This window comes from Aptenodytes forsteri, unplaced genomic scaffold, assembly GCF_000699145.1.
Source record: "Aptenodytes forsteri isolate BGI_AS27 unplaced genomic scaffold, ASM69914v1 Scaffold126, whole genome shotgun sequence".
Lineage (NCBI taxonomy): Eukaryota > Metazoa > Chordata > Aves > Sphenisciformes > Spheniscidae > Aptenodytes > Aptenodytes forsteri.
This window is the reverse complement of record NW_008794599.1, coordinates 2274519-2289726: the sequence shown is the minus strand read 5'-3', so window position 1 is coordinate 2289726 and position 15208 is coordinate 2274519. Positions and strand designations below refer to the sequence as shown.

At 50.9% G+C, this 15208-nt stretch overlaps 1 protein-coding gene across 1 annotated transcript in view; it reads right to left on the bottom strand.

The window, feature by feature from the left end:
• The window catches only part of CCDC15 (coiled-coil domain containing 15), an 18984-nt gene continuing 3776 nt past the window's right edge, over positions 1 to 15208 (bottom strand). Inside the window, exons 2-11 of the mRNA XM_009273028.1 lie at positions 13812 to 13869; positions 13472 to 13621; positions 12400 to 12582; positions 11380 to 11484; positions 7188 to 7352; positions 5873 to 5992; positions 3940 to 4043; positions 1391 to 1570; positions 1170 to 1318; positions 1 to 453 (exon numbers count right to left, since the gene is read on the bottom strand). Of these exons, the coding sequence (XP_009271303.1) occupies positions 332 to 453; positions 1170 to 1318; positions 1391 to 1570; positions 3940 to 4043; positions 5873 to 5992; positions 7188 to 7352; positions 11380 to 11484; positions 12400 to 12582; positions 13472 to 13621; positions 13812 to 13869 (1336 nt within the window). The 3' untranslated portion in view covers positions 1 to 331. The remainder of the gene's footprint in view (positions 454 to 1169; positions 1319 to 1390; positions 1571 to 3939; positions 4044 to 5872; positions 5993 to 7187; positions 7353 to 11379; positions 11485 to 12399; positions 12583 to 13471; positions 13622 to 13811; positions 13870 to 15208) is intronic.

Genomic DNA, 15208 nt, shown 5'->3' with positions numbered 1-15208 from the left:
CCTTGAAAACAGTTTATTCCGCGGCTGAACGCCAAAATTCAAGTGCCTGCCTAGAAGCCAGCCCTGCAGAGCAATGGGCTCCTTCGCACCCACCATCACCCCGTGCTCCCGGTCCGGCCGACCACACACACGGAGCAAAATGGGAGAGGTGCAGCTTAAACCCCAGCACAGGGAGGAGGAGAGGAAAGGCGCCGTCCTGGATGGAGTCGAGGGGCAGGCAGCAGGCAGGACAGGGCACAGCCTTGCTCTCCACTTACAACAGTCGCCAAAATATGGGGAGGTGGGGGACACACACACACACACGCGCGCGCGCGCGCACGGCTGCCCTCGGTCACAGATGCTTCCCCGAGCGAGCGCAGAGAGCGGCCAGGTCTCGGAGCGGCAGCCTCGCCGAGGGGCTCCTGTCCGCGGGGTCGCAGGACGAGACGACGGACTGCAGAGGGTGGCTGTAGGCTGAGCGGAAAGGGGACACAGAAGCAGCGTTAAGAGATGAGAGTTTCATTTACGGCCGAAACTGGGCTCGGCTTCAGCCTTTTACCATAAAGCAGAGAGAGAAGAACTGGTTTTTAAGATGAATCGACGTGCCTGTAGTTTTCCACATGCTTGTTTGCACGCTCGGCACGCTCCTGAGTACGAAGCGGTATGCGAGCCAAAGCAGGAAAGCCGACGATTTTTTTATAAAGCCCCAATTTCTCTATTTTTTTTTTTTTTTCCCCCCTAGAAGAGAACTCCCAGTTGCTCAGCCAGGTATTTTTCCAAGCCGTACTCGTGATCAGAGCCCTCTCCGTCACCTAACAAAGACAATTTCCGCCACCTTCTTGCATCCTCCCAACAGAAGATTCAGCGTTTAAGGCGAAGAGGTTTTCTGTGCCCGTAACGAGCCTGTTTTGCAGTGTTGTCCTCACGGTTCTCCCCCCCCCCCCAACACATATTACACAGAGGCTGGTGCTTTGCTAAGGATGCCACTAAGCTCCCCGAAGGGACAGAGGAAGAGGCTGGGTTCGAAACAAGCAGCAGAGCACCTGACTTGCCCTCTCTGGCGTATATTTGTAGGAACATCTCTACACAGCAGCCCAGGACCACGGAAACATCTAGCCCCGTTTGATTTCTCCCTGTATAATCGGGGATCCCGGCTCAGGCGCCTCCTCTCCAGAAGCAGGAGCTCCTACCTTTGTGGTTTTTGTAGAAGACACAGTTGTTGGCGCAGGTATCCGGGTGGGAGTCCCAGAAATCGGACCCGCAGGAGCAGAGCGGGGGCAAGTCAATGTTATACAGTTTTATCTTCTCCCTCATCTGGGCTCTCAGAGCTTCGACGTACCTGCAAGGGATAAAATATTCACCTTTGCCAGTAACACCCGGCTCTGTGCAAGGAGAGGGGATCCGTCCGTACCTCACGTACTCCTTATTTCGCTGCTGTTTTTCCTTAATCTCCTTCACTCCCCTCTCCTCCAGTTTAAGTCGGGCCAGGGTTTCACAGGCTCCCTCTCCCGGGGAGGGTTCTGGCCGGTCAGCCGTCTCCCGCATCCTCTGCTCCTCCACCCGGCGCTGGTTCTCCTTCTTGCTCTTAATCCTGCAGGCACACGCACAGCTTAGAGAAGGAGCTTCCCCATCCCAACCTCCATTCCCCGCCGGCCCCTGGCTGTAAGGTCAGGGCCGGGGGACCTCGATGCTGCCGCCGCCTGCTGCTTTAGCCCAAACTACCCACGGCAGGTGAAAAGTAACTCTGCACTAACTGCAGCACCGACTTTCTAACAGCTTTAAACATAAAACAGGCAAAAATGCCTTCCGAGCCCCCATTCTTTCCCCCGGATGGAAACGGCAGCCTATGAATGCTCTCCCGCCCTTGACCTCCTCCTGCCTGCTGGTTTTCTCACCGTCGTGGCCGTCTCCTTCCAGCTCCCTCCCGCGTCACCTTCACACGCGCTCCCGTTACGAAGTGCCACCTGCACCTCCCCAAAAGAGATGCTCTTCTGCCCTTCCGAAACCAAGAGCAGTGCCTGGGCTCTTTTAGATCCACCAGAAAGGACCAACGGCTCAGCTTCCCCTCTTCCGATTTCCTCTGATTGTGGGGCAGCTTGGACCCTACCCGTAAGCTGTCCTTGCAGCTTCCAGCACGGGGAGCATAACAGGGCTGTCAGAAGAGTGCTGGGTACAGCAAAGAAGCTCCAAGGATCCCACCACCTACTCCAAAACAGGCTTTAAGAGGCATTTTTAACCAAATCTTCCTCTATTTCCTCAATCTTCCTTGCACCTACACGGCACTCCAGCCCTTTCACTGGAATCTGGGTTGCGTAAGTCACACCAAACGCAGAGCACACGTTCCCTCGACAAGCGGCAATTACGAAGCACAAAGACTTTAAACTGAAGCATCTGCCATTTTATTCCCGCTGATGAGTACCAAATGCAATAACATGTTACAGGCTGATCACTGCCAAAAGGCATTTAAAAAAAAAAAAAAAAAAATCAAGGCTGGGCAGAAGCCAGGGGGAGAAAGCGTAATCGAACGAGACATTTCGGATGTTACTCCATTTGGGGGGTCAAATCTTTACATCGAGAAGGAAAAGTGCTGAAGCCAAACTTCTCTAGTCAAGTTATAAACTCCGAAATGTTTTTTAAATGAAGTGGTAATAGAGCCTTAACTACCCCACCATAAATCTTCCGCTACAGAAACTAAGGCTAAGGCCAACTTAAGGATTTACACTAAGTAATTACAAAACCAGCTCTTTTCCACATACGCCCCGAGCAGCTTTTGCAGCTCCAGCAGCGCCCCTGTAACTTGGGGGGGGAGGGAATAAAAAGATATCACACTAACTAGGAAGTCCTTGGTGTCTCACCAGCACTTGCAGGGCAAGAAAAGGTCTCCGAAGCTCCTGAGTGCCAATTTGAAAGTCAGGAATGCTGCTGGAGGAGCGTTTCTTTAAGCTGGCAATTTCTCTCCGTAAAGTGACCACGAAACTCCTGCCCTCGGGTGCCTGTGCTGCTCCCACAAAGCCTGCCCACTGCTGAGCCGGCGTTAGAGACCGAGATGGTCAGAGCTACATCGTTTTATTTTAGAGCAAGGCAGAGACACACACACAAAAAAAAAAAAATCTAGAGTGTCTCCCCTATTTTGGTGTGAATTTGCAGAGCTCCTCCTTAACGAACCCCTTGAAAGGGAGAAGATGACTAAGCCACCGAAACAAGTACTGATACTTTTACGCAGATACTGAGTTTTCAACTCCAGAACAAATGCTGAGAAATCTTTTTATTACACTATATATGTTTATAGCCATGAGGGTGAAGGGTCTGATATTAAAAACCCCAGAGATAAGATCAGTTTAACAACAACAACAGCGTGACCTCACCCCAAAGTTTCTAAACATGGACTGTAGCACAGGGTCTTGGGATCAGTTCCAGAGAGCCACGGTTTGGTGAGCTGCAACCCTCCCAGCCTGAGGTTTCGGGTCCCAACTCCTATCCAAGCTGCGCGGGGACTCAGAAAGTAGATAGAGAAGCACTGAGCACCTCTGAAGGACTCGACACGGCCCAAGGGTCTCTCTTGGGGGCTCGGTCGAATGACTCCCGCCCCAGGGTTAGCAGACCGGGCACCAAAAATAAACCCAGGGAGGTAAGTCAGGCTTTACAATCGGCATTCGTATTGCGGAGCTTCTTTCAACGTACTCCCCCATTTTTAAAAAGTTGGTAAAGTGGCCTTTTTAATCCATCAGGGGCAGCCCGTGGCCAAGGAGGCAGAACGCTACCCATCACGTGTTTTTATTTCGTACGAAGCTGGACGGTCTTCTCAAAGCCTCTGCATTTGGGCTGCAGAAGTGCTTTCCAAAATACCGTTGCCTGGTTCACACCGGACAGGCACACAAGACCTTTCCAGCCTGAAGAAGGGCCCTGCCTGTGACGGAGGAGGTGACACCAAGAGGCCGGCGCTCACCCGCACGTACTCACTCAGCGATTCTCTTCTGCCTCTCTTTCTGCCTCTGCTGTTCCTTCACTTGCTCTCGCTCGACATTCATGAAGAGGCGCCTGTATCTCAGGTACTCGTTCTGACGCTGCAGGGAAGAGGAGGCACCTTTGAGAAGGACGTCTGGGGGCAGGCTGGGATCGGTATCGAGCGATATCGGCACTCAGCTTGATTTCTGGAGCGCACGTCTATCAGGATAGAAACCTCGCTCCTTCCCCGAGAGATCCTCAAACATCTCCTTGTGCACATGCCCCAGGACCGAGAAGCCGGAGAGACGGTGGTTAGCTAGGAGAGGACCACCAAGACATCTTGGAGCATCCGAGGGCTTTGTACCAGCATCCCTTGACCGAACCTTCCTATGGATGGAAGCTCTGTCACCTGACAAATTCCTAAACTCTCATTTTCCTGGGGTTAAAAGAGCTGGTTCCCGCTTCAACCCACTTCACCAGAGCGCTACAAGCTACAGGCTGAGAATTTCGATCCACCTGGGGACTGGTGGTCCCCTGTGGTCCACCTGTGTCTGCCTGTATCTCCCAAAAAAGAAAAATAATAATGAACATACAACACCGAGCTGGACCCGCTACACGCAGGAGAACCACAGAGGTGGCAAAGTCATTGCTGAGACAAATCCAAGAGCCCTGCAGGGAACAACAACTCCCGTACGGGTACCGAGCACGTGAAGAGGTTTAAATGTCTGGGCCTCAGCTTAACCCCACGGATGCAGCAAGGGTAGGGAAACCTCCTGGCGAAAGCTCGCACCAAAAGCCCTCCCGCCCGCGTGGGAATCAGTCGGTACACAGCTAGTTTGAGCTCCACGATGCCAGAAAGTTTAAGGCGTGGATTTTTCGACACCAAGAGTTTTGGGCTGAGTTTGTCCATCCCGCCCAGCGGAGAGAGCCCCACGCAGCTGGAGCAGGAGAGATCGCCAGGCTGAAAGGAGAGAAAGCTGGATGAAAAAAAAAAACAAAACCACCCCCAGTTATCTCAGGGTGGATCAGAGCCAAGGAGATAAAAAGCAAGGGGCAGAGGGAACCGCTGAGGGAAGGAACAGCCTGACGGGCCCCAGCTGCTGTCACGCCGTCTAGAAACCACAACTGCATTTTGGACCAGCTTGTCGGAAAAAAGCGCACGTAAGGAACAACGGGGGGGAAAAAAAAAATCAATTCGTTCAAAGTCCTTTCGAGTTTTACGCTGTAAGCTGCAAGAAAGCCGACAGAAGGAGAGGGAAGCGTTCCTCTTCGCATCAGAAGGAAGCAGGAAAATAAAAGTCACTTCCTAAAGGCATCCAAGAGAAACTTCGTCTCTTCGCATCGCCCAGCTTAGCGTGAGCCAAACCGTCCCGGACGCCGGCTGGTAAGGCCTCGTCATTAAATCAGACACTCGGCGTCAGGCCTGCGGGCTGTGCTTGAAAGCTACCACCCCGCTGCCTGTTAGGCGCCGATACGGCAGAAACCTTCACGCTCCCAACCTTATACCCAAAGAAGATAAAGTGGGGTTTGTTCTTTTGGTTTTGGTGGTTTGGTTTTTTCTTTTTTGAAGCATTTTTGGCAGCTTCTCTCTCTCTCTCTCTCTCCACACAACTACAGAAAGCGACACCTTTGTTTTGCCAGGCAAAATGAAGGAAGCCCCTTTCTCCTCCAACCCTTCAGTGTTATTCAGATCCCAGATTTTGCGGGAGGAGCAGGTAACGGTTGCACTTGCGGTCACAATGGACCTTAAAAAAAAAAAGAACCCGGTAGGTTTGCCCGAGGCCTGAGACACCACCAACGCCGAGAAACTTATAAACCGAGCAGATGCTTCATGCATTAAGGCTGCTCTTGAGGCTTCTTATCCGGGCTAGCAGCATCCCCTACGCTCGATACCTTTCAGTCCTGAAACGGAGACGAAACAATGAGGACTTGGCTCCAGCGGACAAACCTGCTTCTTGGTTTCCTCTTGGTCTACGCCAGCCCAGAGTACGAGGGGAGCTTGGTAATCGGTGTGCAGCCTCTGGGGAGGCTCGGGCGAGCTCGAGTCCTTCACCGATGCGTCACAGAACTGGAAGGTAATGTAAGAGGGCAGCATCAGCATCTTCAGGGTCAAGTTTCTCATCTTCCCTCAGCAAAATACTCCTCTACGCGTGATCCCTACAGCCCTCAACGGGGCAACCCACCTACGAGCTGTGCTTCTTTTCGGGGTATGGGCTGGCTATAGACAGGAGAGACACGTGCGGCACCTCCACGCAGGAGCCTGAGCACCAAAGCTTTGTCAAAACACTTCTAAAGATACCCTTGGAGGAGGTTTCTGGTTTAGTCTAAATATGGATTCACACCTCGCCTCCCCAGATTTTCATTCTGACCTTTGTGAAGTGCAAGAAAAATAACAATACTACAAATAACAAAAGTGTCAGGGGAATTCAACAGCCAACGTCTCCGAAAACCTCGGCGTAAACCTCCGCCTTCTTCCCTCCGCTCAATATTTGCCAAGCCAGTATTTCTGCTTCTAGCTGGACTAATCACCAGCTAAGGTTGGGCACACACTGCTATAGCCATAAAGTATTTGCTAACTACTCCGGGTAATCAGGGCACGGCCATTTCCACATCTCAGATGCGTAATGAAAGTCTGCCTGAAGACAAAAGAGGAATCGATAAATACATAAATACGTTAGCTCAGCCCTTCACGAGCAGACACATTCACGCTGCCTCCAAGGGAGGCGTTTCGCCAGCCCCAGGGCACAGGAATCTGTCACAGCCAGCTCATTCCTCTGATGCAAAGCTGCTTTTCCCCCCCACGCCACCACCCCTTTTCTAGGAGGTTTCCGGCCGATTTGATGCACCACCCGCACCTCTTCCACCCCGCTGCTGCCTCCGAGCAGGGCAGCCGGACCAGAGGCAGCTGCAGGTCCTGCCAGCCGCAGTCTGGAGTTCGGTTAAGCGTACGACGCGATTGCACGCTCAGTTTCAGATTTCCGCTGAGCGCCAGCCAACTGGCATCACGAGGCAGGCACAAACAAAACCCCTTTTGAAGGCACAGCTGTAAGATGAAAGCAGGGAAAACAGGAGCCGCCAATCTCACTTAGCTCTGACACCGCTCTCGAGCCTGTTTTGACGACAGTAGGCTTAAGAGTTAACCAGGCCTGAGGCAGCAACTGCTCTACTACAACAGCAGCCTCGCTGTCTCTGCCGAAATAAACCCAAATCCCAACGATTCAAACCTCTTAAGACCAACTGGCCCGGCCCCGTACGAGCCTTACTTTTTCAAATTCGATTTTGATGTAGAAGTCATCGTCTTGCTCAGCTTGATGCGGGGCTGCCCCCTGGTCCTGCAGTTCAGCTGGAAGATCATGGTGTCCTGCTAGAAGCAGCTCCTCACTCTCATCTCCTGCGGGCACCGCGGCTGCCTTGCAAGACTCCGGTTTCTGGAGGAGAGGGGTGTAAATATGAAATTCAAATGTATCTCCTTCGGTGCTGAGGGCAAATTCAACATCCTCGTGCGCAGGTTAGAAGCAGCTTTAACCCGAGGGCGCTTGTTCTGCAGAGTCAGTTGAGATCTGGCGAGCAGCAACACAATGTGTTCAAGCATCACCGCAGGGCACGAGAGCCAGAAAATCTGAATTTAGCAGGGTAACTCGTGACTACGTTCTCACCAACTGCGGAAACAGAGGGACAGACGTGCGTGGGGCGAAGGAAAGGCAAGGAAAAGACCTCTCCAGGCGGCGTTTCGCAACTGCAAGGAGTTGGGGGGTGGTGGGATCTCTGGAGTGACACTCGAGTACGTAGCGTACTCCTTCAGATGGTAAGTGGGCAGGCTCCCCGGTGGCAATTAACAATATTTTGAGATGCAGCAGATTGTTTCCTACAAACTAAAAAATCAAAATGCCAGAAGCAAGCTCGGAGCCAGGATTTTTTTTCCCCACCTCTCGCTGTCCCTTCAGCACGCTAGGGAGGGAAGAGTAGGACTGCAGATCAACAGGAGGAGAAGCAGGTCACGCCAGGGATCCCTTGAGATGGCTCTGCTGCAATACAGGAAGGACGGAGGATAGCCTGGAGTTAGTCTGAACATGAGGTTATTTGACAGGCATATAGGAATTACTCTATCCACCCTGTTATGACAGAAACACAACACCGAAGTGCTGCTTTGGTGAGGACAAGGGAATAGAGAGGAACGGTTATTGCTTTGTAAGGATGCTCTGAAGCCCTGAAGGTAGAAGGAAATGAAAACTGTGGAAAAAAAAAACCAACTTTGGGGAATGATCAGCGGGGGGAAAGAATTTGGGTGCTGTCACGCTGGGGGGGACCTACAGCAGTACCAAACCCTAAAGCAAAGCGGTTGAAGACTTGGTGAACAGGATCACCTGAAACACAGGACAGATCACCTCCACGCAATTACCATCTAGGTATCTGCTTGGGAAAGCAGGGAAGAAGCTCTTTGAATGTTTTTGACCTGAAAAGAAATCTCTGGGAGAGAGGAAGAGCAACGATTTTGGGAACACGGATTACTGGTCGCAGGGAATGCAACTCTTTAGAGGGAAGAAGGGGGGGGGGTGTGAAGAAAAATGAAGAAAACAGGACTGAAGGAGAAGCAACAGTTCCTTTAAACTGGGCAAATGCAAACCACTCATCTGGAGTGGAAAGACAGGCGGCGCGGTGCGAGACAACCCTGGCTAAGCCCCAAGCTCTCCTTGGGCCCGCGATCCGTGCGAGCCCAGAGGAAGCGGCGCACGGGTCAGGTTACTGAAGGAATCACGCAGGAGACGACACAAGCACGCGGGGACAAAAAAAAAAATAAAGCAAGTGCCAGAAAGGCCAAAGCTCTAAGTAAAACAAGATCAGGGTAACAAGTCAGGCTTTAGTAAGAGAGACTAAAGGACTCGCTACTCAAGAAGGACAGCTATCGGAGGACAGCAAGAACAACAGTGTTTTATGCTTCTGGGCAGCGGCGTCCAGCCAAAGGCTTGCTCTGAGCTAACAGCAGCAGCAAGAAAAATCTTGGATTGTTATTGGGAAGAAAACGTCAGATTATTCCTAGAAGCTGAAGTTTTTAAGCAGGGGGGATGTGCCCTGGGTTACGGCCAGGAGTGGCAGACAAGCTAACAGCAGGCGTGTGTTTCCCCCGTCCGTCGTCCCCCCCCCCGAAATCCGTGGAGGTCCAGATTATCAGAACAGGGCACAAGGAGGGTCTATCTTTAAATAAAGGAGGGGAAAAGGAAATACTAAAGAGATGTTAGTCTCAAGAGTTTAACTGCCTGACTTTTTTGGGGAAAAAAAACCCAAACCCCAAGAGGAAATCACCTTGCAAACTGCCCGTAAGCTGCTAGAAAACAAGACAAACAGCAACCGGCATAAATTTGTCAAGAGCAAGTCACGTCTAGCTGGTTTGAATTTCTCCTGCCATAGAAGAAAGAGGCCTCAGGCCAAGCGCAGCAGAAGACATCTCGATTTTAGCTTAGCTTTTGACACGGCCTAATTCAACACTTGTGTAAAGAAATATCTGTCAGATGAAACTATTACAGCGGAGGTGCAGTACTGATTAAAACCACTGCCCAGATTCAGCCTCACGAGTTCACTGCACAAAACCAGAGTAAGAACTAGGTGGGCTCTGCTTGATAATTTCGTTATCGGCCTGGATGATGGAAGAAAGAAGCACCTTGATTACATTTACCGACCCCACCAAGCCACTTGGAAGTCGCAGAAGTATTTGAGAACAGGCTAAGAGTGCTTGGGTTCAAACCACAGAAATCAGCTGGGATAGAGAGCACAAGCAAATTCAAAAGCAAAGGTCAAGGCAGTGCACTACGGCAGCAATTACCAGGGTGGTTAAGTCCACAGCAGACTTTTGCATCTGAAGAGAAGGGAATAAACTGCTGTCCTGCCTAGCTGTGAACATGGCAAACCTTTACACAGGGAGAAAGAGTCAGATTAATATTAGAGCTTTTTTTTCTCTACTATCTTGGAGTAATAAAACAGAGTAATGCAATAAATCAATAAATTCCTCCCAGAATAAATTGCCTAGGGAAGCTGTTAAATCCTCCTCGCCAGAGGTTTGAAGAGAGCGCAGATTAACTGTAGCTGCAGTAAGGTTCAGGTGGGAGGATGGCCCAGGATCCCTCCCACCCCTGTTTCTCACTGCTGCGGACGACTCGCCACGGGACTCCCACGCATCCCGCTTGCTATCTTCTGTAACCCTCTGGCTTGCATGGGCAGCGACCGTATTATTCACGCGAGGCTTTAGTGCCGCTAATAGCCAAGTAATGAATCACTCCATCTTGCTGAGCAGTCTGAATGCACTGAGGACTTAAACAGAAGGCATCTGAAACAGATAAGAGGTTTTCGAGTCCATAATGATACTGGTTCTGTAACTCTTGTTCACAAAGCTGACTTCCTTGAACAGAAATCCAACAGTACACAGGGGAGGAAGAGCCAGACCAACCCTTATGTAAAAGGTATTTTCTAGATAACAGCCAGCCAAGATCTGCTTCACCTTTGATGAACTCAAGAAAGAGATGGGAATGAAGAATTGCAAGACGGGCAAGAAACCGGCTCCGGAGGAGGCAGTAAGACAAAATACCAGGTTGGGTTGCTGCTGGTGTTCTCCAGGATGGACAAAGTATGTCAGTTCAGGAGAGGTCTCGGCATAGAAAGCAGGATAATAGCTGTGACGCAAAGCTGCTCTTGAGAACCGGAGTGACAAAAGCAGGACGAAATTCAACAGAGCAAAAGGTGAGGCACTCGGGACTGACCTCCTTACGTGGCTCCCATGCGCTGCTTCGAGGAAAGCGGCTGCATGCCAACAATTCTCTACCAGAAGCCAGCCCTGGGTGAAGAAAACCCTCCAGATCTCTGCCACCCACATGAAACAAGGGATTGATGCAAGGGAAAGAGCTGTTGAGGTTTGTTGAAGAAATAAAGGCACCTAAGGGGAGGGCTGATAATCACATTCCTCCCAGATACCCAGATCCCAGATCACAATCTCAGCCTTTAAAAAAAAAAAAAAAAAAAAAAAAAAAAAAAAAAAAAAAAAAAAAAAAAAAAAAAAAAAAAAAAAAAAAAAAAAAAAAAAAAAAAAAAAAAAAAAAAAAAAAAAAAAAAAAAAAAAAAAAAAAAAAAAAAAAAAAAAAAAAAAAAAAAAAAAAAAAAAAAAAAAAAAAAAAAAAAAAAAAAAAATCTTTTCTGAATTCTTGTTTTCTAGTTTCTCTCTCGTTAATCTCTGCAAACAGAGACGTTTTCACCCACTTTATCTTGCTGCCCTCTCTGAAAGGCAGCAAGAACAGAGGGACAGAGCCCTCGGGCCACCGAAATCCATCAGGTGGGTCACGAAAGCCCAGTTTGTTTCACTTCTGCCGGAGAAACTCACTGAACTATGCTTTGGATTTGCTAATTAGAGCCAGACCTTCAACAGTTTGCAAGGCAATTCCTCTCACCCTACCCTAGGCAATCCTCGCTCACCTCTTGCCTCCAGACGCCGCCGGGGAGTTCGGGGGGACCCGCTCCTTGGGGCATGGTTTTGCAGGACGCCAGCCTGCGCCGAACTTGCTTCATGGTTTTGCTAAGCTGCCGTTAAGAGGGAAGGTAAAGACAAGACAAAACAAGAGGTCACTAGCTGCTTGCCGTGAGGGCTACGCCAAGAAGCTTAGCGGCACAGAAGAAATCTCCTAAGGTACCCCCTGCTCCAACCAAGGTGCTTTGTCAAGGGAGCGCAACAAAACACACAATTAGCTTCACAAACAGGTATAAGGTAACCTGCAACCCAAGGTGTCTTTCAGAGCTGCCCCAACGCCCCGAAATCCTGATCCAGGCACGGCAAAGGACTCAGTTACAGCTCATCCGCTCCCAAATCGCTTTGCTGAGGTGCCAGAAGTGCCAGATCCCCGATTGTCCTGTCCGGCGTCCAGCCAGAAGTGATTCTCCACCCCAAGGGAAGCGGTGCTTCAGCCGGAATAACTCCAGCGCCCAGGCGAACACACGCGCTTCAGAAAATGCCAAAAGCAGCACAAGCATCGCTATTTAAAAAAAAGCAAAAGCTCGAAACGGTCCCTAAGGCAGGTTTTCCAAGATTTCGGGATCCCACGCTCCTGGTCTGCAGGAGACAAGCTGCAAGGAGGTGGCACCACCTAGTGCCACCTCTCCGACACGACACGCCTGCACAGCAACAAGTCCCTGGGCGCAGAGGGAAAATTCACTGTATCTACAAGCAGCAGGGCAAGTACAACCACAGCATCCCCCAAGACGACACTTACTGTCAGTTTTGAGGCTCCGATAAGAGCTATGGAGGAGTACAACAATACGCAGCAAACCAGAGTGAAAACGTAAGTCAATGTTTTACTCAGTACAAAAAAAAAAATAATCAAATCAGGGATGTGTTGTAAAAGAGGGTAGAAAGGTAAATATTGCCCGTCCTCCATTTCAAACCACGAGCAACCAGCATGGCGAAGCAGGGATGAAAAACGCAGGAGGGGAACCGCTCACCTTGGCGGCTTGCTGCTGGAAGGGCTCGCTTTGCACCCCTTGCCGCTGTGCCGGGACGGCGCGAGCGCGGGGACCGCAGATGGCGGGCGCGGGATGGCTCCGAAACAGGCACGTGTTCTTCCTGGGGGTCAAGTGCAGCGCGGAGTCCAAGTACTGAACGGCGATGCAGCTCTCCCTCTCTGCCTGCCGGGACACAGACCCTCAAGTTAAAAAGCCACGTGCAAATCTCTAACCGTCACCCGGCAGGACATCACCCGTGCCGCGCGGGAGTTGCTGGCTCAATTTGGCGGCATTTCTTGGGGTGGACGTTTCTGCTCTCCGTGCTGAGAGGGGCACAAAGAGCCATCAGGCTCGCGGGGGCCGAAGGCATCCGACGGCTTTCAGTTTGGAGCAGTGCTAGCAGAGTTACGTGAGGACATCCCCACTCAACCGTGCCTCCCGAGCCCTGGAAAGAGCCCAAACACCCCAGGGGTGGCCAAACTCGTGGCCATTTCAGTGCGTTCCCTTCTCGCTCCACAGTCGGTTTCTGGCAAGTCTTCCTGGCAGTTTGTTTAAAAGTAGAAAGGATTAAATATATTCCCAGGATAAGCTAAAACAAGCCCACGGGGGAAACGGGAACGTGGAGACAGCGTGAAAGTGTTGCTTGCGAACTATTTGGCTGCCCTGGAAAAAGGATAGCAGAAGTGAGCTGCTTTGTTTAAAACTCGACGAGGAGACATCCACATCATTCACAACTCCGGCCTGGCTATTTTTTAAACTCCATTCAATCCCGCACGGGGCAGCAGGACTCCGTTCTTCTGCCGCCCGAGAGAGCCAGCGACCTTTCCGCAGGGAGGCAAAGGGCTTAAAGCACCTTCAGCGCCAGAGCGAGCCGAGGCGTCACGCTGACCTCGCTTGAGGGGACGCCGTTTGCGGCCACGGGGTCTGCCGTGGCCACGCGTTTCCTTGTTTTTTCTTATTAACACCTTGACTTGAGGTCTAGCAGGCTTTTTTCCTCCCCCCCCGATTTACACTGGTTTCAGGAGTTTCTCCTGCAAGACTGCTGGCGAGGCAGGGACAGAGATCCGCTTACCGCTTCGTAGGACTTCTGCAGCTGCTGCTTTCTTCGCATCCTGACCTGCTGGTTCACCCGCTGCTTCACCTCTCCCTGGAAACGCCTCAGGCTGGCTGCCTTCTCCCGTTGCTGCTCCTTCAGCTCCTCCTCCACCTGAAACGCCGAAGCCTGCAAGAGGTGAAAGGAGATTTTACGGGGGTTTTGCTACGTCGCAGCATTACAGCAGCTTGCATTCCATCTTCCCTTCCCACACCGGCACCTACGAGCCAGGCAAGCAGCGCCCAGAGCACACTTCACGATGTTTCATTTCCAAATCTGTGCATTAACAGCTTGGACAACGTCTATGGAATGATTTTGCGCTTGGATTGGATCTAGCTAGCCGGACACGGAGCACGCACACCTCCTCCTTTAACTCTCTGCAACGCACACGGAAAGAAAGAAGAAGGCGGCCTCATACAGCAACTCCTAGCTCCTGCTCCCACAAAAGGATGCTCAAATACTCAAAGTCCGGATCCGAGAGGAACGGGCCCGGCCTCCGATCCCATTAACGCTCCGCAAGAGCAAGGCTGGAAGCATACCCGGGAAGCAGTTTGCAGAGCACGGGCAGGGCTACGGCTCCGAAAATGTTTTTACCATCTGAAGTAAAAGATTAAAAGCAATGACCTAAAAAAAAAAAAAGTCTTTTTTGGGTTTTTTTTGGTTTTCTTTTTAAGGTTCTCACTGGAAGTCATGCCAAGCAATTCTGCCGATACTACCACGGTTTAAGGAAAACCGGCATCGCTCTCCTGGCCGTCACCGCAGCACGGCCTAAAGCAAGAAAAATCGGTGACGGGAGGGAGGAAAGGGGCAAGTCTGAAAATCAACTTAGTAAACGCCGGGTCGGATGCTCCCTACATCCCGCTGACTGCCGGGAACGTTACCAGCAGCAAAGCAAGGTCAGCACAGCCGAACAAAGCGCGAAGATGGGGAGAAACCTGCACTGTTAACGACGAGACCAGGCCAGAGCTACACGAAACGGCGCCGTCGGCAGCTTGCTACGCTCCCCGTTGGCAACCTCATTAGCAATTCCGATGCAGGAGGCATTAATATATATTCTTTAATACGATCCGCTGGCGCGTAGAAGCGTATTAAACAAGCTCCGATAACCCCGTGCACCTTCATCCGCACCTGAAAGCCCCCACACCGAGGGAGGACCGGGAGTGCCCAGGCAGGAGGGGTGGCCGGCCCCCCCCCCCCCCCCCCCCGAAGCAGTCGGGAGGAGTTCGCTCCCCCAGAAGTTTCGCGGTGCCGAGGTGGAAGTTATGTGGAATACGGAGATGATTCATTTCCATATATTATCTCAACCTTTCAGGATTTAAATTACAATATGGAAATAAATCATCTCAGAAGGGCAGGAGCTTCTGTAACGTTTAGACATTAATTACAGGGGACTGAACTCATCATCCTATATTTAACGCACTTTTAGTCCCCTTATAATAACCCTCAAAGCAGAAATCCCTGAGATAAGCATCGATAAAGATTTCTTAAGTGTTTTAATGGGGTACAGCGGAGATCGGCTCCAGACCCTGAAACGTTCAACTTTAGTCCCCTTATAATAACCCTCAAAGCAGAAATCCCTGAGATAAGCATCGATAAAGATTTCTTAAGTGTTTTAATGGGGTACAGCGGAGATCGGCTCCAGACCCTGAAACGTTCAACTTACTGTTCTTTTTTTAAAAAAAAAAAAATCAGCAACATGGAATAAAATCTCCGCTC